Source organism: Somniosus microcephalus, chromosome 9 (assembly GCF_052327205.1).
Source record: "Somniosus microcephalus isolate GS21.2 chromosome 9, FLI_Smic_1.0, whole genome shotgun sequence".
Lineage (NCBI taxonomy): Eukaryota > Metazoa > Chordata > Chondrichthyes > Squaliformes > Somniosidae > Somniosus > Somniosus microcephalus.
The window spans coordinates 62,436,239-62,463,151 of record NC_140995.1 but is presented as its reverse complement, the minus strand read 5'-3'; the positions used below and the strand labels follow the sequence as shown (position 1 = coordinate 62,463,151).

The window sequence follows — 26,913 nt, the reverse complement described above, 5'->3', positions numbered from 1 at the left end:
GTGTAGACGGGATGGTTTCCTGGACCAATATGTCGAGGAACCAACTAGAAGTCAGGCCATCTTAGACTGGGTATTATGTAATGAGAAAGGATTAATTAGCAATCTTGTTGTGCGAGGCCCCTTGGGGAGGAGCGATCATAATATGATAGAATTCTTTATTAAAATGGAGAGTGAAGTAGTTGACTCAGAGACTAGGGTCCTGAATTTAAATAAAGGAAACTACGATGGTATGAGGCACGAGTTGGCTAGGATGGATTGGGGAACGTTACTTAAAGGGTTGACGGTGGATAGGTAATGGCAAACATTTAAAGATCGCATGGATGACTACAGAATTTGTTCATTCCTGTTTGGAATAAAAATAAAACAAAAAAGGTGACTCAACCGTGGCTAACAAGGGAAATTAGGGATAGCATAAGATCCAAGGAGAGGACATATAATTTGGCCAGAAAAAGCAGCAAACCTGAGGATTGGGAGCAGTTTAGGATTCAGCAAAGGAGGACAAAGGGATTAATTAAGAGGGGGAAAATAGATTATGAGAGTAAGCTTTCAGGGAACATAAAAACTGACTGTAAAAGCTTCTATAGAAATGAGAAGAGAAAAAGATTGGTGAAGTCAAGCATAGGTCCCTTGCAGTCAGAATCAGGGGAATTTATAATGGGGAACAAAGAAATGGTAGACCAATTAAATACATACTTTGGTTCTGTCTTCACAAAGGAGGACACAAATAACCTCCCAGAGATGTCAGGGAACATAGGGTCTAATGAGAGGGAGGAATTGAATGAAATCAGCATTTGTAGGGAAATGGTGTTAGAGAAATTGACGGGATTGAAGGCCAATAAATCCCCAGGGCCTGATAATCTACATCCTAGGGTACTTAAGGAAGTGGCCCTAGAAATAGTAGATGTATTGCTGGTCATCTTCCAAAATTCTATAGACTCTGGAGTAGTTCCCATGGATTGGAGGATAGCTAATGTAACCCCACTATTTAGAGAGAAAATGGAATTATAGACCAGTAAGTCTGACATCGGTAGTGGGGAAAATGCTAGAGTCCATTATAAAAGATGTAACTGCAGAGCAGTTGGAAAACAGTGACAGGATCAGACAAAGTCAACATGGATTTACAAAAGGTAAATCATGCTTGACTAATCAACTGGAATTTTTTGAGGATGTAACTGGTAGAATAGATAAGGGAGAACCAGTGGATGTGGTGTATTTGGACTTTCAGAAGGCTTTCGATAAGGTCCCGCATAAGAGATTAGCGTGCAAAGTTGAAGCACATGGGATTGGGGGTAAGGTTCTGTCTTGGATAGAGAACTGGTTGGCAGACAGGAAGCAAAGAGTTGGAATAAATGGGTCTTTTTCCGAGTGGCAGGCAGTGACTAGTGGGGTACCGCAGGGATCGGTCCTAGGACCCCAGCTATTCACAATGTATATTAATGATCTAGATGAGGGAACTAGATGTAATATCTCCAAGTTTGCAGACGACAAAGCTGGGTGGGCGTGTGTGCTGTGAGGAGGATGCAGAGAAACTCCAGTATGATTTGGACAGGTTGGGTGATTATACTGCATTTGCCATGCATCTGCCCAATGTGGATAAATGTGAGGTTATCCATTTCGGTGGCAAAAACAGATTATCTGAACGGCAATAGATTGGGAAAAGGGGAAGTGCAACGAGACCTGGGTGTCATTGTGCATCAGTCGCTGAAGGTAAGCATGCAGGTGCAGCAGGCGGTTAAGAAGGCAAATGGTATGTTGGCCTTCATAGCGAGAGGATTCGAGCACAGGAGCAAGCATGTCTTGCTGCAGTTGTACAGGGCCTTGGTGAGACCACACCTTGAGTATTGTGTGCAGTTTTGGTCGCCTTATCTGAGGAAGGGTGTTATGCCATGGAGCGAGTGCAGCGAAGATTCACCAGACTGATACCTGGGATGGCAGGAATGACGTATGAGGAGAGATTGGGTCGATTAGGCTTATATTCGCTAGAGTTTAGAAGCATGAGAGGGGATCTCATTGAAACTTATAAAATTCTAACAGGACTAGACAGACTAGATGCAGGAAGGATGTTCCCGATGGCGGGGAGTCCAGAACCAGGGGTCACAGTCTAAGGATAAGGGGTAAGTCATTTAGGACTGAGATGAGGAGGAATTTCTTCACCCAGAGAGTGGTGAACCTGTGGAATTCTCTACCACAAAAGGCAGTTGAGGCCAATTCATTAAATACATTCAAGGAGGAGTTAGATATATTTCTTAAGGCTAAACGGATCAAGGGATATGGGGAGAAAGCAGGGACAGGGTACTGAATTTGGATGATCAGCCATGATGTCATTAAATGGCAGAACAGGCTTGAGGGGCCAAATGGCCTACTCCTGCTCCTATCTTCTATGTTTCTATGTAACCCAGCACTATGATAGGACTGAATACACAACTGGTACTTAGAGCAACTGGTACTGAGTGCTGACGAAGGGTCATCGACCTGAAACGTTAACTCTGTTTCTCTCTCCACAGATGCTGCATGACCTGCTGAGTATTTCCAGCATTTTCTGTTTTTATTTCAGATTTCCAGTATCCACAGTATTTTGCTTTTGTATTGGTACTTAGAGCACCCTGGGTCAATAACAGTGTTAAACTCAGCTCCTTTTCACTGTTGGAGCCAGTCAATCCTCTGCATCAATACCCTGATGAAATAATTATGACTCATTCTGAAATACTCAGCAGGATTAGACACAGGAAAAAGCATAGTTAATCATGGTTCTTTTTAAATGGTTTGGTTTTAAAAGTAGCCTCTGATGGAAAGACTCCCTCTAACCAAACTTGCATTTATAGATTGATGGCATCCACATCAAATTATAAAATGTGCTTTCACAGCGAGAGGTAGAGAGAGAGAGAGGGGTAGAGAGGCAGCTAGGTAGAGACTGACACAGAGAGAGAGAGAGAGAGAGAGAGAGAGAGTGTGAGTGAGAGAATGAGAACTTTCTCAGAGAGGGGAGGGACAATCACAGGGAGTGTTAGCCCTGGGCACAGTTGTGGCATATTTTAGCACTCAACTCAGGACAACTATGATCTGGGGTCTGGGACCTGGGTGAAACAGAGGGCCCAATACTCTTACAAATAAATTAAAAATACTGACCCATGAAAAATGAATGGCTAACATTGGGGAGCCAAGCTGACAGGTCGTGAGGCATCTACAACCAAAGTAAATGACATGGGTTGTCCCTACAGGGCGAGGAGTGTTATCTCTTTTCTTTCAAAACAGCAATTTCCAGGAACTAGATAGGTGTTCCTCCAAGAATCTAGTTCTAGTTTTAGGAGGAGCTCCTTTTCACTAATATTTCATGACAGTAACTCAATTAATTTAGGAGCTAAATGACTAATTTATTTTACCCTGAATATGAAGCATTATTCCTTATGTGTTATGTCAAAGTAAATGAGTACTGTGAAACACAGATACCCATACAAGAGAAGCATTTAATTTTTTAAAATTCTTCCATTCAGACAACGGGCAGGATTTTCATTGGGCCGTGGAGGTGGGATTGGAGGCGTGTGGGGGGGTTAACATCCCAAAATCGGGGGTTCTGAACCCATCCCGCACCCAACCCGCCTTCATGCCAGTTTCAAAGGAGGCGGGTACCCGACCCGCACTGGGACCCGCCTCCCCAAGGCGGAAAGGGGATTAGTGCCAATTAACTGCCTGTTAACAGGTAGTTAACAGGCAGTTTTTAGCCGAATCCCTATTTTTAATGTTGAAGTGTGGGATTCCGACGGCGCCAAACCACGCCAAGTTAGAGGAGGCGGACCGTCGGGATGAAGGGCTTGGAGGGGGTCGAGATGTCCGGTGTTCAGGTGAGTGATGGGTGCATGAGTGCAAAGGTAAGTGTGTTTGGTGTGTGTAAAGTGTTTAAAGAAGTTCTACTAACCTTTACAGCCTTCCTTCCTTCAGGTCTCGGGAGTCCCTCATCTCACCGGCACAGAAAGCAGAATGGCTGCGAGCTGTCAAAAGTTGCAGCATTCAGCTTTCTGTTCCGGGGAGATCTCTAAATCAGCCTGAGAGGACAGAATTAACTTAGAGTACAGATTGTCAGTGTTTGACGGCTTCAAACAGCTGTCAAAAGGTCTTGACAGATGAAATATCAATCTGTGACGTCACTTGTTGCCGGGTGGCCCTTAATTGGCCTGCTGAGCCCGCTGGACAGGCTCAACAAGGTCAATCAAGTCAAAATCGCATGGGTTGGCTAGAACTCAATGGAGGCGGGACTACAACCCCGAAAGTTGTAGTCCCGCCTCCTACCCGACTCCTCAATGAAAATCCAGCCCAACCACTCCAGTTCCCGAACAATCCTGTACAGAACACACACTACATCACTTCACCGCTTCAGAGCCACTGAATCACACAACTCAGAACTGATAAGATACACAAAAGATAGCAGAAAACCCCTTGAACTTGGATAAATCTTTCATAGATTCAGTTGATGAAATAAGAGTTTGAATTCCCTAGCATTTACATCTGTTTGATTCCCCGAAAGCACAAGATCTTGGTCGAGGAAGAGGAGGAGGAGATTTGAATTCACCTGTATACTAGGATCGAATCCATTTGCTGCAGTGATAGGTTATCACACTAACCCTTCAAAGCTAAGAGATTAGCGTGCAAAATTAAGGCACATGGGATTGGGGGCAAGGTATTGACTTGGATAGAGAACTGGTTGGCGGACAGAAGGCAGAGAGTTGGAATAAACGGGTCGTTTTCCAAGTGGCAGGCAGTGACTAGTGGGGTACCGCAAGGATCGGTCCTAGGACCCCAGCTGTTCACAATATATATTAATGATCTGGATGAGGGAATTGGATGTAATATCTCCAAATTTGCAGACGACACAAAGCTGGGTGGGAGGGTAAGCTGTGAGGAGGATGTCGAGAAACTCCAGTACGATTTGGACAGATTGGGTGATTGGGCAGAAACATGGCAAATGCACTATAATGTGGATAAATGTGAGGTTATCCACTTTGGTGGCAAAAACAGGAAGGCAGATTATTTGAATGGAAATAGATTGGGAGAAGGGGAAGTGCAAAGAGACCTGGGTGTTCTTGTGCACCAGTCGCTGAAGGTAAGCATGCAGGTGCAGCAGGCGGTTAAGAAGGCAAATGGTATGTTGGCCTTTGTAGCAAGAGGGTTCGAGTACAGGAACAAGGATGTCTTGCTACAGCTGTACAGGGCCTTGGTGAGACCGCACCTTGAATATTGTGTGCAGTTTTGATCGCCTTACCTGAGGAAGGACGTTCTTGCCATGGAAGGAGTACAGCGAAGATTCACCAGGCTGATACCTGGGATGGCAGGAATGACATATGAGGAGAGATTGTGTCGATTGGGCTTATACTCACTGGAGTTTAGAAGATTGAGAGGGGATCTCATCGAAACCTATAAAATTCTGTCAGGCCTGGACAGACTAGATGCAGGAAGGATGTTTCTGATGGCCGGGGAGTCCAGAACCAGGGGTCATAGTCTAAGGATAAGGGGTAAGCCATTTAGGACTGAAATGAGGAGGAATTTCTTCACCCAGAGAGTGGTGAACCTGTGGAATTCTCTGCCACAGAGGGCGGTGGAGGCCAGTTCATTAAATATATTCAAAAAGGAGTTGGATATATTTCTTAAGGCTAAAGGGATCAAGGGATATGGGGAGAAGGCAGGGACAGGGTACTGAATTTGGATGATCAGCCATGATCTCAGTGAATGGCGGAGCAGGCTCGAAGGGCCGAATGGCCTACTCCTGCTCCTATCTTCTATGTTTCTATGTGTCTTCATGAGAATGATTTTTGTCGCAAAGCTTGTTTGCTTGGGACAGAAGTAGAAGGATCCTGTGTCATTTGTATCATGATGATGTATTTCAATGTCACTGTACATCATCACATTCAAACATTTTTTTTTAAATAAAAGTTTGTCAAAACACTTTTGCAGAGGTCTCCAGTACATTACTGTAGTAGACTTTGGAAAACCATGGAAACCCGGCATGTTTTACATTAGTATATTTTAATTTGTTTTCCACTTTCAACAAGTGAGATGGCAACAACAAAAACAAATCATTCTTGAAACCCTACTGCATGAAGTCCTATAAAAGTTTTCCTGGATGGACACTAATAGCTGCCAAGTCAATCAGCAGCAACAAGCATACTGACTATATTTTATAGCAATAGGCAACATACTGTAGTAAGGTGGACATTTACTTTGTAACTTATTTACTGTGTAGATGAAATCATAAAAATGAACTGCTGCCAGGAAATAAATACTGGAAGATTATTCTGTGAGACTTTGGAGCCTAGTATTAGCTTGGTTTAGAACTCTTGCTTGAGTCAGAAGGTCGTGGATTCAAGTCCTGCTCCAGGACGAGAACACATAATCCAGGCGAGCATTCCAGTACTGAGGGAGCTCCGCTGTACTGTCGGAAATGCCAAATTTCGGATGAGACGTTAAACAAAAAGACCCGTCTGCCCTCTCAGGTGGACGTGAAAGATCCCATGGCACTATTTGAAGAGGAGCAGGGGAGTTCTCCCTGGTGTCCTGGCCAATGATTCTCCCTCAACCAAAACTACTAAAAACAAGGTTATCTGGTCACTTATTGAGCGAACGCCACCGAAAGGCGCGGTGCAGCTTGGGAATTCTGAAGAAGCGTTTCGACCTGAAACGTTAACTCTGTTTCTCTCTCCACAGATGTTGCCTGACCTGCTGAGTTTTTCCAGCATTTTCTCTTGTTATTTCACTTATTTCATTGCTATTTGTGGGAACTTGCCAAGTGCAAATTGGCTGCCATGTTGGCCTACAGAGCTACATTGACTGTACCTCAAGAAGTAGCTTATTGGCTGTGAAGCCAAGCGTTAGCAGCACCGTCGAGTGGAATGCTGTGTGCGAAGACTTTTAATGGCTCATGCATATTCGCAATTTTCCAACATTTTTCAATCTCTACAAATAATTTGTAATCGAAGGAAACAGCGAGAGCTTTGTTTTTAATATCTGGACAACCTACTGGAACTCTTCCTTCACTTCCCAACAGTAGCCTGGAGACACATCTGTGCACTGTGATCACCTGCAACATCAAAGATAGAGTAGAAAACCTGGGGGTGGGGCATGGGGGGGGGGGCCTTGGAAGCAGACCTAGGCTGCTTATTGACAGAGGAGGAATGGAGACAGACCCTCAACATCACCACCAAAATGCACAAAGGCCAATTCAAGATGACATGTACTGCACCGCATACAAGCTCCACAGATTGTATCTCTCCACACCAGGTGACTGCTGGAGACAGAAGTACCGCCTAGGAACATTGGGACAGGAGGAGGTCATTCATGCCCTGCCCGCACCCACCTCCCCAGCCTGTTCCACCATTCAATTAAATCATGACTGATCTGGACTTGGGTATACAGGGCATAATTTCAATGTTTGCACATGATACGATACTCAGAAATGTAGTGCACAGTGAGGAGGATAGTAACAGACTTCAGGAGGACATAGACTGGTGAAATGGGCAGACACATGGCAGATGAAAATTAATGCAGAGAAGTGTGGTGTGATTAATTTTGGTAGGAAGAACGAGGAGAAGCAATATAAACAAAATGGTACAATAGTAAAGGGGGTTCAGGATCAGAGAAACCTGGGGGTATGTACACAAGTCTTTGAAGGTGACAGGACGAGTTGAGAAGGCTGTTAAAAAGGCAAACGGGATCCTTGGCTTTATAAATACAGTAGAAGCATAGAGTACAAAAGCAAGGAAGTTATGCTAAAACAAGGCCATAGAGAAGGTGCAGAGGAAATTTACCAGAATGGTACCAGGGATGAAAAACTTGGTTATGTAGAGAGACTGGAGAAGCTGGGGTTGTTCTCCTTAGAGCAGAGAAGGTTGAGGAGATTTAATTAAATCAGAAAGGGTTTTGATAAAGTAAATAAGGAGAAACTATTTCCAGTGGCAGAAAGGTTGGTAACCAGAGGACACAGATTTAAGGTGATTGGCAAAAGAACTAGAGGCGAGATGAGGAAAAAAATATTTACGCAGTGAGCTATGATGACCTGGCCTCCTCCTGTGTTGTATAATTCTATGAGGAGAGATGAGTAAGAGTGGAAATAGGGAGCGGCGGGTGGGGGAAGAAAGGTCCATCATTCAATAACAGCACAGTACAAAGGCACAGTTATATCCTTTTGTGTAAAGAGAGAGAAAAGAAATATTAAAATCTGAACAACTGTTTCAATGAAGTGTCCTTTAAACTTGAAAGGAAAATACTCCACTGAGAATTTCTTTTGACTCAATTGAAGGAAAAGCTACAGCAGCATTCCCAGTGGCTTTTCTTTTTGAAAATGTAACCAATTTATTTTCAGATTATTCATTAAACTAATGTATTCCTGGAAAATAAACCTTTGGAAAAAATGTGATATCGCATCAAAGCCAGAATTTCAAAATAATATACAGCATGATTACATTTTAATTCTGGATTGACTGAAGCCAAATGCACTGAACGGGAGTATACTGAGTGGTGCATTGGGAGCTAGCTCAGGAGACCTTTCTCCAAGTGCTTGCGAGGATTCTTTTTATTTGTGGCTATGCTGAAATTTCACAAACTCAAACCAAGTTATTGCGAGGAGCTTGGAACATGTCTGAGAGAAAGAGCAGAGCGTGATTAAATTCAATACGCTCCTTGTACTTGCACTGAATAATCCTGCACTTACATCTTAAATCCTTTCTAAAATAGAGTTTATCACAGTTCACAACTACTCTGAAGCAACAGGAAGAGTAAAAAAAAAAGGAACATTAGGTGCATCCTGCAATACAAAACATTCTCTTTGATATGCTCTTATCCAAACTATAAACGTGCTTTTCTGCAGTCAGGCACCATACATAGATAAACCATAAGGCCCTGAAACTCCCAGGGCCTCGCACCATCGCCTTCCGGCTGCCCATTCTGGCTCAACCTCGACCCTGTCCCAAATCCCAGGGATGTGGTCATTTACATCAAGGATGTCTCTGTTTTCGGGTGGGGAGGGGGGGGCGGGGTGCGGGGGAGGAACCTGGAATTTCAGAGTGGCACCATCGGGTGAGGTGATTGGGATCAAGATCTCAGGATTTGCTGCAGCCTCTTTGCTAATGATGAATCAATCTCTTGATCATCAATTACCATTAGGTGACCAGCATTAGGCTCCCAACTATATATTGATATAAGATCAGGAGTAGGCAATTCAGCCCTTCGAGCTCGCTCTGCCATTCAATCAAGTCATGGTTGATTAGTATCCTGGCTCCATCTACCCGCTTTCCATAGCCCTCAATACACTTACCTAACAAAAATCTATCAATCTCGGTCTTAATAGTTCCAAATGACCCCCAGCCTTTTGGAGGAAAGAGTTCCGGTGTTCTACTACCCTTTGTGTAGCTTAACTCTAATTTTAAGATTATGTCCCTTTCATTTAGTTTCTCTCCATCAACTGTATCGAATCCTTTTAACATCTCAATCAGATCACCCACTCAATCATCTGAATTCAGGGGAATACAAGCCAAGTTTATGCAGCCTGTCCTCATAATTGAACCTAAAATCATAGAATGGTTACAGCACAGGAGGCCATTCGGCCCGTCGAGCTGGTGCCGGCTCTCTGCAAGAGCACTTCAGCTAGTTTCACTCCCCTGCCCTTTCCCCGGAGCCCTGCAATTTTTTTCCTTCAGGTACTTATCCAATTCCCTTTTGAAAGCCATGATTGAATCTGTCTCTACCACCCTTTCAGGCAGTGCATTCCAGATCATAACCACTCGCTGCGTAAAAAAGTTTTTCTTCATGTCGCCTTTGGTTCTTCTACCAATCACCTTAAATCGGTGTCCTCTGATTCTTGATCCTTCCGCCAATGGGAAAGTTTCTCTCGATCTATTCTGTCTAGACCCTTCATAATTTTGAACACCTCTAACAAATCTCCTCTCAACCTTCTCTGCTCTAAGGAGAACAACCCCAGCTTCTCTAGTCTATCCATGTAACTGAAGTCCCTGGAACCATTCCTGTGAATCTTTTCTGCACCCTCTCTAAGGCCTTCACATCCTTCCTGAAGTGCAGTGCCCAGAGTTGAGGTCGGACCAGTGTTTTATAAAGGTTCATCATAACTTCCTTGCTTTTGTACTCTATGCCTCTATTTATGAAGCCCAGGATCCCGTATGCTTTTTTTAACCACTTTCTCAACCTGCCCTGCCACCTTCAACGATTTGTGCACATACATCCCCCAGGTCGCTCTGTTCATGAACACCCTTTAGAATTGTATCCTTCAGTTTATATTGTCTCTCCTCATCTTCCTACCAAAATGTATCACTTCACACTTTTCTGTGTTAAATTTAATCTGCCAGGTGCCTGCCCATTCCAACAGCCTGTCTATGCCCTCTTGAAGTCTATCAATATCCTCTTCACTGTTCACTATACTTCCAAGATTTGCATCAACTGCAAATTTTGAAATTGTACCCTGTACACCCAAGTTCAAGTCATTAATATATATCAAGAAAAGCTTTGGTCCTAGTACCAACCGCTGGGGAACACCACTATGTACCTTCCTCCAGTTCGATAAACAACTGTTCACCACTACTCTCGGTTTCCTGTCACTTAGCCAATTTCATATCCATGCTGCCACTGTCCCTTTTATTCCATGGGCTTCAACTTTGTTGGCAAGCCTATTATGTGGCACTTTATCAAACGCCTTTTGGAAGTCCATCGTACACCACATCAATCGCATTGCCCTCATCAACCCTCTCTGTTATTTCTTCAAAGAACCGTCTAAGCCCCAGTATTATTCTGACATTCTGAACTACGGGAAGTACGTCAGGCTGCAGGGAAGGCTGAACCAGAGCGGAAAATCATCCCGCCACTTTCAACGACATCAGGATGCAATGGGATGGGCACAAGAGGATTAACAGGCTCCCATTCCCAAATACTGCTCATTTCTACGCCAGCCTCCCAGACCCAAATATTTCAGGGCCTAAGTTTTTGAAAGAAATTTTCAAAATAGAACTTTTCCCCCTCTGGTGTGTTTTTTTTTTAAGAATCTATTTTAATAAACAATCCTGTCGTAATGGACTGACCAGGTCACACTGCTTTAAGCGGAGATATCTCAGTAAATACCCGCAGTCAGCAGTGGGTTTTTGGATGTTGCCAGTGAAACATCTGTCTGGTCTTTTTAGCTCCGATAATATAGACATTGTGAGGCGTGGATAGGATTCATGTTTTTATTTTATAATATTTTATATGATGATTCATGTTAGGCATGATTGAAACAAGAGTTCTTAAATTTTTGATCATGTATGCCTGAAGGAAAACATGAAATGTGTCATATTTCTGAACTAACCGTCGTCAGCAGTGGGTTTTTGACCATGTTACATGGTTAAAATTTACTGAACTGGAAAACACGGCATACAAAATATATTTAACCTGATCAGCTTAGAATCCCTACAATCCTGTTGAAATGGCTCTACACAATAGTGTTTAATTTACAATAGTTTTGTTGCAGGATAAAGCAGCAAACTGGATGTGTTTCTCCCTTATCCTGTGCAATTTCGCTGATCTAAACCAGAGACATGGAACTTGGCACACATCGACCCAGCAGCTGTTTTGCCTTAAGAATATAAAATGAGTTCAGACCTTCAACGTGAAGCCTTACATGGATGCTTTGAGACCTAATTTATTAAAAGACTATAATGCTTGCATTGCTGAAAATAAAATACATTGATTGTGATGATGGTTCAAGGAGATGGAAGAACAAAAGCTTACACCTGGTTTTGAACAAAATGATTAAAAGTTCCTTGGTCATTCTCCCGCCTGCCCACAGACAGGGAAGTACAGTACAGAGCAGAGCAGAGAGTGGGGCTGGGTATTTATGTACTTGTAGATACATAGAGGGTGCTTACTTCTATAGGAGGGCCTGGCTATTGGGAAGGGTGGAGACTAGGGAGCTACACACATACATTGGAACTCAGCACAATATAAAACCATACACTCTTTTTAAAAAAAAACCACAAAGATGAAATTAAGTAAATGTGACCAATCTAGTTAAAAGATCAAATCCTGCCTGACCAATAAAAGATCATCTTACTGGTGATTATGAGTCATGGCACTTCTTTTATAAGTGAGTAAAACCCATTGCACACAAGGGCAATCCTGCTCATTTGTGTTAGAAAGCTTGGTGAGCTCAGATCCTTGGGGCACATTTTGTTTCTTCTGTGGCAGCACAACTCATGACAGAACCTCCTATACTAGATGGAACAATGAATCATGTGCCGATAACTTACAAGGCATAACTCAACCAAAAGGCGGTAACCTAAATCTTACTAAAAATCTTGCCTCTTTGTGCACCAAAATCTTACTTCCTGGTGCCACTCTTTGCATGAACTTTTTTCCCAGTTATGGATTCATGCCCTTTCCTCATTCTAATTTGATTTGTTTTTTTTAAGTTGAATTATGAAACCAAACATCAACTACACCAGCCATATCAATTCCGTAGCTACAAGAGCTGGGCAGAGGCTGTGCTTTCTGTGATGAGGGGCTCACCTACTGCCCCCTCAAAGCCTCTCCATCATCTACGAGGCTCAAATTAGGAGTGTGATGGAATATTCATCACTCGCCTGGCTGGGTGCAGCTGCAACAACACTCAAGTAGCTCAACATCGTCTGGGACAGAGCAATCTGCTTGATCGGCGCCCCTACCATTGCACTCAATATCCATGCCCTCCAACACCAATGCACTGTGGCTGCAGTATATCCAATCTACAGGATGTACTGTAGCTAATCACCAAGGTTAGATTGACATCATCTCATAGCCTCCACCACCAAGAAAGTCAAAAGCAGGAAAATCGGGGTTACACCATTACCTTCAGGTTCTCCTCCAACCACCATTCTGACTTAAACGTATATCACCATTCCTTCATTGTTACTGGGTGATTATCTTGGAATGCCCCACCTAGCCCCACTGTAGGAGCACCATCATCACCGGGACTGAGTGGCTCAAGAAGGTGGTCAGTCACCACCTTCGCGGGGTAACTAGGAATGGGGAATTAATGTGGCCTTGCCAGAGTCACCCACATCCCAAGAACAAATCAAAAAGACTTTCTGTCTACAAAACAATACTTCCTGTTGTCACTTAATAATGAATATCTTATGTAAACTTGTCATGTTGTAATTGTACAATTTGGCCACTGGGTGGCTTGTGAACCAAATCTTTGAAATGTTTCTCCCAGCTCTGACACCATCTTATTTTTCTGTTTACTGCTAAATAAGCTCACAGGTAAATCATTTTTAAACTTTAAATTCTGGTCTTTATAAATAAATAATGCTAGCTGATGTCCCATGAGAAGTCAAAACAAAGTGTGGTCTTCAGGTGGTGAGGTTCGAGCAGGGGTGGGCAATGATTTGGGCTGGAGGGCCACTTAACAAGTTTTGATGAGCTGTTGAGGGCCGTGCACCAATGTTCCCCCTAAGGTGCACGGCTGCGCAACAATCGCAAGGTCTCGCGCAGGCCGCTCACTAGCTCCTGCCACTGGAAGAGATATGGCGCATGCGCAGCTAATTTAATGGGACAGTGCATGAAAAAAAAATTAGAGGGAACGTTGCATAAATATAAACATTGCATAACCATATATAAATTCAGATAGTAGTCAGATACTATCTTAAATGCACAAAAACATACAAAATAGTGTAAAATAGTCAAATCTTCCATTATTAAATTAATGAAATGGTTGATCGATTGATTACATGTTGTTCTGCAAGTCTACGTGGCTGCTTGGCAGAGCGGTTCGAGTCTGCGGGGCCTCCGACTCGAGAGGTGTTTTCTTTTTTTTTTTTTTTTATAAGAGTGCAGAGTACAGGAGCCCGAGGCTTCGCAAGGCCTGAACTACAATCGCCTTACCTGGAGTTCCTGTGCTCCGCAATCCACTCCCGTGTCTAAGATGGCGATGAGAACTCCCCTGCCGTTGTACTCTGGGTACCAGGGGAGAAGACAGTGCATTCTGGGTACAGACGTCCGCCATTGGGGCCCAGACCGCGGAACAGATCCTTTTAAGATCGGGCCAGGGAGAACTGCTTTTGCAAATTGGTATTACTGTGTGTTCCCTGGCAGTAGTTTGGGTCAGTTTCTGACCCATGAGAAGTGAAAGTGAAAGACTAATGTGCAGCTCAAGCTCCGGCTCGCATTCTATTTCTATTTCTGTTCCGTCCAGCGGGCCAGATAGAATGACTTGGCAGGCCATATGCTGCCCTCCACTGAGTATGGGGATGGAGGAATAACTATTGACAGTAGCTCTACAGGCAGGAGGGTGTAAATACACTACAAGGGTACATAGTTTTAGGAATTTAGAATGATAAAAGTTAAGAACAGGAAGTAAGGTTTGTGGACAAGAAGTTTGCTAATTTAAAAAAAAACTACAAATGTCTTAAATTTAAATAACCCACTCCCTGTGGTCTCTAAGATTTTATTTGAAGATATTACTCTTCACCTTTAAATTTTTCAGCACTCAGGCTGTCCTTTTCTTTTGCCCTGTGGCCAACTTTAAGATAACTGTTTACTGTCCCCATGGCTCTATTCTCCTGCCTGCCCTCTTAACTTTGCCGCCAAACTCGGCTTGCCACAAACTTACAGAATAATAGTAGCACAGACAGATTCTTAAAAGGTAGTTTTCCTATTCATTTGCTGGTGTACCCTACAGCCACTGCTCTATTAATTTATTCCTGCCTGCTGCTGTATTTATTTATTAATTTGTTGGTTCCTGTACTTTGCTATTAATTTATTAATTCATTAGTTTGCCCGTGGCCACTTCTCTACTAATTCACACCTGCCTGTTAGAAATTAAGGGTATCTAAAATGTATATGGTTATGCGAATGAAACTGTGACGCGAAGAAGATTGTGTTTACATGACTGTATTAGAACTTGAGACAAAATGTCTCTTCAGACTCATGTTAGAATAACTAGATAGATGCTTAGAATCTGTGGTTTTTGTTCTCTGCGGATGTTATAGCATTCCGCATTGTGACGTGTATGTGTATATCTATCTATATATAAATAAAAAATTGTTTCCAAGCTAGCTATCTGCTGTTTGTAAGTTAGGATTTCAACTTTGTTTTGTGTATCTTTAATTTGACCAACTAAGGCTTAATGCCTACGTTTCTTCCATTATTGCTAATAATCATATTATAATGCTAAGTTAGGAATTGGCATTCACTTAACAAAACTGCTTGCAAAGATAATTAAAAGTTAATTAGTATAAAAGATATAGAATAGAAGGAATTTATGGGAGTTAAGGTATCATCTCAGGATGGAACAGCCTATTGGATCAAAGGGAGATAGTTTGCGTGTGTGCTGTGAGGAGGATGCCGAGAAACTCCAGTATGATTTGGACAGGTTGGGTGATTGGGCAGAAGCATGGCAGATGCAATATAACGTGGATAAATGTGAGGTTATCCACTTTGGTGTCAAAAACAAGGCGGCAGATTATTATCTGAATGGCAATAGATTGGGAGAAGGGGAAGTGCAACGAGACCTGGGCGTCCTTGTGCACCAGTCGCTGAAGGTAAGCATGCAGGTGCAGCAGGCGGTTAAGGCGGCAAATGGTATGTTGGCCTTTGTAGCGAGAGGGTTTGAGTACAGGAACAAGGATGTCCTGCTGCAGTTGTACAGGGCCTTGGTGAGACCACATCTTGAGTATTGTGTGCAGTTTTGGTTGCCTTATCTGAGGAAGGATGTTCTTGCCATGGAGGGAGTGCAGTGAAGATTCACCAGGCTGATACCTGGGATGGCAGGAATGATGTATGAGGAGAGATTGGGTCGATTGGGCTTGTACTCGCTGGAGTTTAGAAGAATGAGAGGGGATCTCATTGAAACTTATAAAATTCTAACAGGACTAGACAGACTAGATGCAGGAAGGATGTTCCTGATGGTCGGGGAGTCCAGAACCAGGGGTCACAGTCTAAGGATAAGGGGCAAGCCATTTAGGACAGAGATGAGGAGGAATTTCTTCACCCAGAGTGGTGAACCTGTGAAATTCTCTACCACAGAAGGCAGTAGAGGCCAATTCATTAAATATATTCAAGAAGGAGTTGGATATATTTCTTAAGGCTAAAGGGATCAAGGGATATGGGGAGAAAGCAGGGACAGGGTACTGAATTTGGATGAGCAGCCATGATCGCACTGAATGGCGGAGCAGGCTCGAGGGCCCGAATGGCTTACTCCTGCTCCTATCTTCTATCTTTCTTTGTTTGGATAATGACAGGCTGAGCAGACAGCTCTAACATGGGGCCCTGATTAAGAGGGTACAAACTTGTACTGGTTGTACCAGGAAGTATAGGGATGAGTGAGATGAGACAAATTCAAATGGAAGAGCCTTCAGGATGTATAATAAACAGGAAAGATAAATTGGCAAAAAGAACATGAGACCCCTTTTTGGGGAGGGTTTTCCTCAGAGTTGAGACAAAAAACTCGGCGTGCCATTGGGCACCTTGGTTTTGGAAGAACCCTTACAGGTCAGATAGTCCTGTCCATATCCTACCTCAGGCCACCCCTAAAAAGAGAATAAAAGAAAAACCTAGAGAGCTTTTTAACAGACGATGGAGGGGAGAGCCATACAAGAGTGCGGCTGATCTAACACTCTTCCGGGAGTGGACCCATTCTTGAAGGTTCTAGACGAGAGGAAGAAAGGCCGTAAGCCAGAGAACTGTTCATGCACGCCAACCGTCTGTCCGATGGGAATGGGTACCAGCTGCTTGTCATGGTCATATGGTTTTGCTGTATAACTAGTGTGTTATATTCCGTCTTAAACTCTGATTAAACACAATATTCTCACCATATTGGTTTGCAGTCGATTTTGATTATTTGAAAGACTAGAGATAAGCTAATATCAACAAATTGGCTAATCTCTACATCCTGCCACTGCATTTATTTGTTAATTTGTTGGTTCCTATACTTCTCTATTAATTTATTCATTCATTAGTTTGCCACGTGACCACCTGTACTAATTCATTCCTGCCTGCTGCTGTATTCATTCGTTGGTTCCCACTTCTCTACAAATTTAATTCACTGGAGCCTGCTTCTCCATTAATGTATTGATATCCTCCTACCCGCTGCTCTAGGAATTTATTCATTCAGTGGAGGCCAATCCTCTATTCATTTTTTAATCCACTCCTGCCTGCTTAGCTGTGTACCGAGTGCAGCTCCCCGGCCACCCCACACGGTCAGTGTGACTATTAATGATTGTAAAGGTTTGGCCATCATCAATATTTTATTGTAGAAGGGGGCTATTTGGCCTTTCATGTCTGTGATGGTACAAGCTCCACATCAGAGCCAATTACTCAAATCATACTTTCCTGTTCCTTCCCCAAAGATTATTAGTTCTCCTCCAAGTATTTAATTCCCTCTTAATACCATGGTCTGGTCTGCTTCAATAGCCACTTGTGGCAACGTATTCCATATTCTAATTACCCTTAGTGTGGGAAAAAAAGTCTTCTGAACTCCTCCTTTATGCTTTTAAGTGAGAAAAGAGCTTGCATTTATATAACACCTTTTCACAACCTCAGGATATTCCAAAATGCTTTGCAGCCAATTCGTTACTTTTGATGTGTAGTCACTTGTTTTGTAGGAAACGCGGCAGCCAATTTGCACACAGCAAGATCCCACAAACAGCAATGAGATGAATGACCAGTTAATCTGTTTTGGTCATGTTGGTTGAGAGATAAACATTGGCCAAGACACTAACAGAACTCCTCTTCGAATAGCGCTATAGAATCATCCACCTTAACAGGCAGATAGGGCCTTTCTTTGTAGGAGAGGAACATGCTTCATCTACAGAAATTATGCTTATTGAACAGTCTCAACAGAAGGTTTGCTTCTGATGACTGCAATGGGTTAATCGGCCCGATTTGACAGGAATGCAATAAAAATGCTCACCGTGCTATAGATTCTCATGAGTTTAAATAGAATGAGTATTCAAAAAAACAGTCCACTAAATACTACCCCACAGCTAAACACTCTGCTTTGACACCGCACTGATGTTCTATACCCTGCACTTCCCTTGGGAAAACAAAGCATTATTCTTGTACAACTATAATCGGGCAGAATAAACACTATATTTAACTTTGTAGCCTGCATTCACGAACAGATGTAAAATGAATGGAGTTCCAGGGTTTATTTCTCTTTCCCCCTAGGTACACAGCACTACTCATAATTCCCTTTCACATTATGGATTTTTCTGAACACAGCAACTGTTTCCTTCCAGTGTATCAGTTGACTAATGAAAGAGTTTTCAATTCTCTGTGTAACCAAAGGGAACCATAGTGATGCTATGATTCCATCTTGCACATAGCATTGCCAAGGATAAATGTCTCTCAGCAACTGCAGCCGGACAAGACAGGATTGTCTCTCAGCTTCTGCGATCAGGTCACACACAGTATTAACTAAATCCCTTATATGTACATCCCGATAGTAAATGTTTTGCTACTAGATTATTTAGCTCTGATGGTTGATGTGTTTATAATTCATGCAGTCTGAAGTCAGCGCTCCTAGACTTGTGACACAAGTGCTAGGGCTGAATCATTGAGTCTGTAGGCAGCCGACACATAGACATCCAGAAAGGACAAAAGAAAACACAGTCATAAATCTAAGCACAGGTTCTAAACCGAGGAAAGTCAAGGGAACGTTTATTTAAAAAAAAAGCCCAGCTACTTATTTTGAAACATTCCCAAGCACAGCAATGACCCCCAGAAAACGTCACTGATTTAGGAGGAGTATTTCCAGTTGATGGGACAGTACGGCTAGGTCAAAGCAGCGTTTATTTAAAGAACACTCACTGCCATGTTTTGCTTTCTCATAGAAGAAAAATTCATGCAATTTATAAACTAGGAAATCTGAATAAAAAACCATTATTGGAATTCCAAGTGTTTGAATAGTTGCACTGATTGGAAATTCTGCAAACAGCAGAATGTACAGATGCGATTGAAAGCGCTCTGAAAACTCTAAACAAGCGAGTTAAATTAAGGCATTAAAAGACAATTCAATGGATAAATTTAATCAAGTTATTGCCAAATCTGTCATTTAAAAAAAATCTAAATTTCAGTTAATAAGAAAATGGTGAACGATAATTATTCGAAAAAGTATTTTGAGTGATTCAATTGGTTAATCAACAAACCATAATGGTATGAGTTGACATGGGAAAACAAATGAGAAAAGCAGGCATAACAATTTACAATTGGAAGGATAAGCACAAAAGTGTCATGGGGGAACATTCCCGATTGGGTGATCGCTTTGCTGAACATCTCCGTTCAGTCTGTAAGCGTCACCCCGCGCTTCCGGTCGCTTGTAATTTTAATTCTCCATCCCACTCTGACCTCTCTGTCCTTAACCTCCTACACTATCTAATAAAGCTCAACGGAATCTCAAGGAACAGCGCCTCATCTTTTGATTAGACACTTGACAACCTTCCGGACTCATCATCGAGTTGAACAATTTCAGGTCATAACCACCGCTCTCCGTAGGTGCTGGTAATGATTCTGCTGTTCATTTAATCACTCCTGTCTTCCACCCTATCACAGACCTTCCCTTTTGTTCTTTCCTCCCCTCCCCCCTTTCCTTGCCTCTGTACTTGCTTGAAACCGGTTACATCTCTAACATTTTCCAGTTCTGAAAGAAGGTCACAGATCTGAAACATTAACTCTCCACAGATGCTGTCTGACCTGCTGAGTATTTCCAGCATTTTCTGTTTATATTTTAGATTTCCAGCATCTGCAGTATTTTGCTATAATATACATGTAGTTACTCTTTTCTTTTATTCTTACTAACCAACAGAGCTACCTGGCTTCTTCTGAAAGCTTCAGACAGACTCTCCAGTTTATACAGTCCTGGACAATGAATACTCCTCAAAAATAATGTTTGTGGGCTTGAACAACTGTCAGCCATGCTTAAAAGGAGCTGCTAAGGAAATAAAAAGAAAGACTTGCATTGATATAGCGCCTCTCTCGACCTCAGGACGTTCCAAAACGTTTTACAGCCAATTAAGTGCTTTTGAAGTGAAGTCACTGTTGTAATGTAGGAAACGCGGCAGCCAATTTGTGCACAGCAAGGTTCCACAAACAGCAATGTGCTAATAACAGATAAGATGTTTTAGTGATGTTGACTGAGGAATAAATATTGGCCAGGACACCAGGGAGCAATGTTCCCCTCCAATTTTTTTTTGGGTGCGCGGCCCATTCACAGTTTCGTGCATATGCGACATTTAACATTGGAAAAGCCGGTCCTGGACTGTGTGGAACCGGCAGAGCGCTGCTCGGCCATGCAGCTTAGAAAGAACGTTGCCGGGGAGAACTCCCCTTGCTCTTCTTCAAAATAGTGCCATTCGATCTTTTATGTCCACCTGAGAGGACAGATGGGGCGAGTCAGAAACATGACTGAACCAATCACACAGCAGTTTATATTTGAATTATATGGCTTGGCTCCTCTTTCAAGACAATAACCCAGAGACAACTGAACAGCAATTCTTGCAAAATTTGTGTTGTATTAGGCGAGGACGTGAATGGTGAGTACAGCTGCTTTTTAGCCTTATATACAGTGACAGAATTAAAGGAACAACCGCCAAGCTAAAACTAGACAAAAATACCTGGCTAGATCTTGGCAGAATTCTTTGTTGTGATGTAATTAGACCGAACATTTTTGGATGGGGAAGAAAGGTTTTACGAAAAATTAAAGTGGAAAATAGCCAATTAGAAGAAAATGGACCAACGTAACTAACAAGGAAGAAGTAAAAACTTAATTGATATTCACAACAGACGCTATAGCAAGGACATTCACTGAAGACAAAAACCCTTAGAATATAGATTCTATTTAAAAATCAAATCATTGCCAAAGATCATGAAAATAAAAAAAGGTTATGCGACCTTGTTTACTTTCAGTGCTTTAACATCCTCCTCAAAACTAACACTTCACTCCTTTTCCCCATACCTTTTCTAAGACCGCTACCATTTTGAAAGTATACTAGCTGATCTTCCATACTGTTGCGCAGGGAAATAAAATGATCTCTTGTCTTGCACCAGTATCTGTGCTTCTAATTCTATTTGTGTCCCTCCCTACGGCCTCTGTTCCCCTCTCCCACTCTCTCTATATGCCTCACACTTACTCACGACTTCTCACACCGCTTCTCTCTCCACATGCCTTAGATGTTCCTTTAATGCTGTTTCTACATATAATCTTTTTGGAAGTCCAATGTGTGCATCTAGATGCAAGTTGGTTAATGGGATGGGGGGTGTTAGAGGTGCTGCAGCACGTGTGGGTGAGACAGGCCAGGAGGACGGAGGGTTGTTGGAGTCGGCACAGGTGAGGAGGCCACAACCTGAAAAGGTGGAGGGGCGATTAATCTGGAAGAAAACATGATGGGTCAGGCATAAGAAACCCGCCACCGCCCCCCCCCCGGCCCCATATACTGACTGAGCTCCAACCCGATATAAACAGGAGACGCACTGTGAAAAATGATGCAGGAATGCTAGTCCAGCTATGACACTCAGTCACAACTTGCTCCCAGCAGTGTGCAAAGGATCCAACTACCAACAGGTTTTGGGCAAAATGTGCCCAAGGCCGTAGGGATATAATAACTCAGGGGCTGTTGGTCACGTTCCGCTTTCTCTTTCAATCCCTGGTGCCAACTCTGTTGCCTTGGCAACAAGAAGGAAATATTTTTTTATCTAGCAGCAAACACAATTTTGCACAATCTTTTTGTCTGCCTTAGGATTACTACAATGTCATTTTAAATTAAAGTAACATTTGTGATCAGCTTTAGCCTCCGCTCTCTAGATAAAGCATACTCAGTGGCACTCCAGCCTCATTAGAAGGCTTGAATCTTACTAGCAATAGTCAGCTCCTTATTAAGTTACCATTTTCAGGAATAACTATTGCCTCACAAAATTCATGTTAGAAAGAGGTAATTTTTAATTCATCACACAGATAATGTGACTGGAGCCTGTAGAACTCACAATGGATACCTCTGCAGGTAATGACCTCATGTTAAATATTTAACAAAACCACTTCTAATAACCTTGCTAGCCTCCTTGGTTTCCCGAATACTCATGTCTGGATTTCATAACACAGCTGTCAAAGTTCCATACACTATGCATTTGTCACTTCTCTACGGGCAAGTTACAGACACAATTGGAAGCAACAACCCCGTGTTATAGAAAAAACAGCTGTTTACTATTTTATTGATGGTTTAGCCATTTTACGATATAAAACTCACACACTGAAAGACTCCACAAAACCCTACAGTCCCAGATGGGAAAGAAAACTTATTCTGGCAACTGAACAATATTGTCAGCTCATGGATGTTGGAGTGAAGTTCTGCAGTTCAGGACATTACCATAAAGGTTTATAGTGGGAAAGGAGGCCATTCAGCCCTTCACGTCTATGCCAGCTCTTCGCTCGAGCAATCTAAAACTAATCTCATTGCTCCACGCTCTCCCCACAGCCTTGTATAAACCTCTGCTTCAAGCATTTTCCCTTAAAAGAAGCAATAGCCGCCTTAACTACTTCCTGTGGCAAAGCATTCCGTGCTTCAACAAGCCTCTTGTGTAAAGAAAAATTCTGCTGAACTCTCTCTCCATGCTCAATGACAACTGGAAATTGATAATCTCTCATCACTGACTCCCCAAGCTGAGCAAATAGCCTTTTCCCCATTCACTATCAAAACTCTTCAGAATTTTAAAAACCTCTATTAATTTTAAAGGGGGTGCAAGAACAGGGACACCTGAGGGTGTTTGTGCACAAATCTTTGAAGGTGGCAGGGCAGGTTAACAAAGCCATTAATAAGGCATATGGGATCCTGGGATTTATAAATAGAGGCACAGAGTACAAAAGCCAGGAAATTATGCTAAACCTGTATCAAACACTAGTTCGGTCCCAGCTGGAGTATTGTGTCCAATTCTGGGCACCACACTTTAGGAAGGACGTGAAGGCTTAGGAGAGGGTACAGAAGAGATTTACCGGAATGGTTCCAGGGATGAGGGATTACAGTTATGTGGATAGACTGGAAAATCTGGGGTTGTTCCCCTTAGAGCAGAGAAGGCTAAGAGGAGATTTGGTAGAGGTGTTTAAAATCATGAAGGGCTTAGATAGAGTAAATAAAGAGAAATTGTTTCCAATGGCTGAAGGGCCAATAACCAGAGGACACAGATTTAACGTGATTGGCAAAAGAGCCAGAGGTGACATGAGGGAAAACTTTTTTATACAATGAGTGGTTAGGATTTGGAATGTACTGCCTGATTGAATCTGTATCCACCATCCTATCGAAGCCTTCAAAAGGGAATTGGATAAATACTTGAAGGAGAAAAAGTCACAGGGATATGAGGAAAAGAGCAGGGAAGTGGGACTAACTGGATTGCTCTTCGAAAGAGCCGGCGCAGATAGTTTCCCATCCCTGGCATCATTCTGGTGAATATAAGGTGTGCATTTTTGGTGACTCTAATGTCCTTTCTGTAATGTCCAAAACTGCACACAGTACTCTGTGGTCTAGCCAATGTTTTATACAAATTCATCAGGGCTTCACTCTTGTACTCTATGACCCTATTTAGAAAACCCAAAATGTAGCAGGTCTTTATGGTTTTATCAACCTGCACTCTCACTCTCAGGGAATGATGTACTTGATCTCCCAGGTCTGTATGTTCATATGTACCCCAAGTTTCTTTCCATTGAGTGTACACTCACATTCCTCGTTTCTTTCTCCCAAAATCTATTACCTTACACTTATCCACATTAAATTGCATCTGCCACCTGACTGCCCATTCCACTGACCTGTCTATATTTTGTTGAAATCTTTTACCGTCTTCCTCACTGTTTGCTTCTGGAATTTGAGATTGTATCAGATACCCCAGTGCAAATCATCTATACATATATACTGAGCACAGCAGCATGATCCAGCACTGACCCCCTGGGGTGCACCTCTTTCAAACCTTCTCCAGCCCGAGTAACTATATATAGTATTGAAATAGACATGGTACTTTGTATTGTATCTACCCACTACATCTATCTATAATATATTGAAAGTCTTGTGTATGGCATAAGCTTCCTGTTCACATTAACCTTCCTTTTTGTGTCCTGAAATACTACTTCTAGCTGGTCTCATCACGAGCAGGAAGATAGACTTTGATATTGATCGGGAGCCAGGAATCTACTGCATGGACATCAAATGTGCGGTTTAAGAACAATAGAGATGTAACTGCTTGGGAGAGCAATGGGATGCACATGCTATTTAAAGAAGTTGGGTGCTTGTATAAGTATGGGACACCCTTTTGATTGCTTGTTTATCTTCCCATGTTCCTCAGTGTCATTTAAATTACAGAACCAGATTTATTCATTCTTATCGTTCTAATGGACTCAAAAACGATTTACAGCAGTAAGCAGCTCGCATTCTGCTAAAGGCTTGTTCTTGCAGTGCCTTGCTGAGTGGCAAATTGTGGATGGTAGTATTTTATTTTGAACAGGAAGACAAATACTATGATGCACAGAGCATTTTAATTTGGGAGACAACAAAGGTTGAATAATATTACAAGCGTATGCTTACTGAATGGCACATTAGCGAGCATTTCAAAAAGCTTAAATCTACTTTTCATCACCCACTTTGCTGAAGCTCATGGAATTCAAATGAATTAACCAGGTTTTTGAAGCAGATGGCCATTTTAAAAAAAACGCTGAGCTAGTTAAGAGGGAATTACTCCGAATTATACTGACTCATGAGCAATCAAGGAGGGAAATTATGTCATGCACCTGTAGTCACAGCTTGCAGCCCTGGCACATCTGAAATCACAAACTAGCACAAACACACAAACCAGCCACCCTGACCTGGACACGCCAAAGAAGTAAGATTTCATTCATTAAGACCCTTGCACAATAATAATCAGGCCAGCCTCAAAGACTGGCGATTGATGCATCCAGCAGGTTCCATTAGAAGAGAAGCAATGATTTGCTCACTCGTTACCTTTATGCTGATCTCCTTAAAGCAGGGCAAGTTTGTTTCTACACAAGCTTTATTTTTCCCGGGGGGGGAAGAGAAACTGAAATAAAGTGTTAAAATCCACAAGTTATACTTTAGTACAACAGGAAATTAACAGTCTGAAAAAAAGTGTTATAAGGTTTAGGGGCTGAAATTACACCAGAGAGAGCTCCAGCAAGTTCATCAATATCACCTACCCCCTGTCTCCCACCCTCTGCCAATATTCTGCAGCCTCTTACACAGATTTTGTGTAAACTAGGAATGCACATTTCTCCCTTTCAGTGTTTGGTTCCGTGTTCTCAGTTTGTGTTAGCCAGGTGGACTGTGACCTGGGAGTTCTTGCTTATGTATCATTTGATTAGGCCAGATGTAATATTGGGCTTTATTTATTTTACTAGCTCAGAAACCATGCCACGCTTTTAAATATTATTTAATTGTGAACTAATCGCTGGCAATTTTAACACCTTTCCAACCAGTTTCATCAAAGCCAGCACGCAGTAACTGAGATCCACAAGCACCTTGAACACAAAAAGTGTGCATTTCTTCCCTTCCAGTTGCTGCCTTTTGTAAACTGAACAGGTTTTGTTACTGGGGTGTTATTGCCACAGTAATCTTAAGGCAGGCTCAATCCCAGCAACAGCCTGCTTTAAAAATAAATATGCCAGTCATGGGTAATGTGCACTGCCACAGCAGAAAATCTTAGAGCATTTCAGTGTTTTATTTGGTCACTATTTTTTAATGTTAGGTTTTATTAAAACCAGGATAAAATGTATTGCTTGCAGACGGCAATGATATCACTGCACCTTGCTGCAGTTTATGAGCAGGATAAAGATACTCTCAACCCTTTAGCTCATGACTAAACCCTTTTAAAGCATCTGTCAAAAGACATACACCATAAATCATTAAACAACATGTCACAAAAGGACCAAGTTCTTTACCTTCTGGGAGATCCATCTTCATGTGGCTGAATAATCACCACTTTTACTGTCACGGATGTCCGTAAAAGGTCAATCATCTGCTCGTGTGTCAAGGTTGCCACAGCTACTTTGCAGATCTCAACTAGACGACTCCCTTGCCTCAGGCCAGCTTTCCATGCAAAGCCAAATGGTTCAACATCTGCCACGATACCTTCAAAGTTAACGTGGAATCCTAGCTGTCCAAGGCCATTCCTTCTCAGTGTCATTTCTGTCGTTTCACAGCCCCTGGTCACTAACTGGATAAAAAGAATCACATTGTTAAGTAATTGTCCCCTCTAATCCTTTTTACATATGCAAGGAGATAATGAGTCAATTCACCTGAGCTTATGTTATCTTTAATTAAAGCTGTTGATGAAAATATACACCATCTTTAGAAGGGTGAAATGTGATCATCTTTGTAACTCAGAAATGGCCTGTAATGTGACTGTCCTAAAACAGCCTATTCTTTGCAATTGTGTACACGGCAAAGCACCTTTGTGTCTGCCAACTGCTCTTCCTCAAATTTCCATTTGATTCACAGGCACGTATATTTGTACCCTTCAAAATAACAAACAGCTGTCCCAACATCTGCCTCAGAGGGAATAAGTAAGGATTTTGATTTAGATTGAGAATGTTGATTTACACAGGCCTTCTCAAAGCTATTGTTTGGCATTTTCAAACATAAGCGGCTATAGGCCGCATTTTCAAAGCCTCCTACATTTACAGTGTAATTTATCTGTTACTCTCCCACATCCAGGGTTGCCAACTCTGATTGGATCATATTACGGGAGGTTTCATCACATGGTATCCCGCCTCTAACTGCCCTACCCCATTGTTGGTTGCCTGATAGGTCAGGTAATGATGGTGGAAACAATACCCACAATCCTCTAGCTCCAGAAAGCGTTCCATCCACCACAGGGTATGTTGCAATCCTGCTGTTTGCGAATCTGGTCGGAGCGAAATGAGAGAAG

The 26,913-nt window shown here is 42.4% G+C and overlaps 1 protein-coding gene across 4 annotated transcripts in view; it reads right to left on the bottom strand.

Moving 5' to 3' along the window:
• Window positions 1–26,913, bottom strand: part of sipa1l2a (signal-induced proliferation-associated 1like 2, genome duplicate a) — a 547,440-nt gene that overhangs the window by 176,764 nt on the left and 343,763 nt on the right. For all 4 annotated transcript variants that reach the window (XM_085996661.1, XM_085996664.1, XM_085996662.1 and 1 more), the window contains one exon: window positions 25,925–26,199. In XM_085996661.1, coding sequence (XP_085852787.1) covers window positions 25,925–26,199 — 275 coding nt within the window. The remainder of the gene's footprint in view (window positions 1–25,924; window positions 26,200–26,913) is intronic.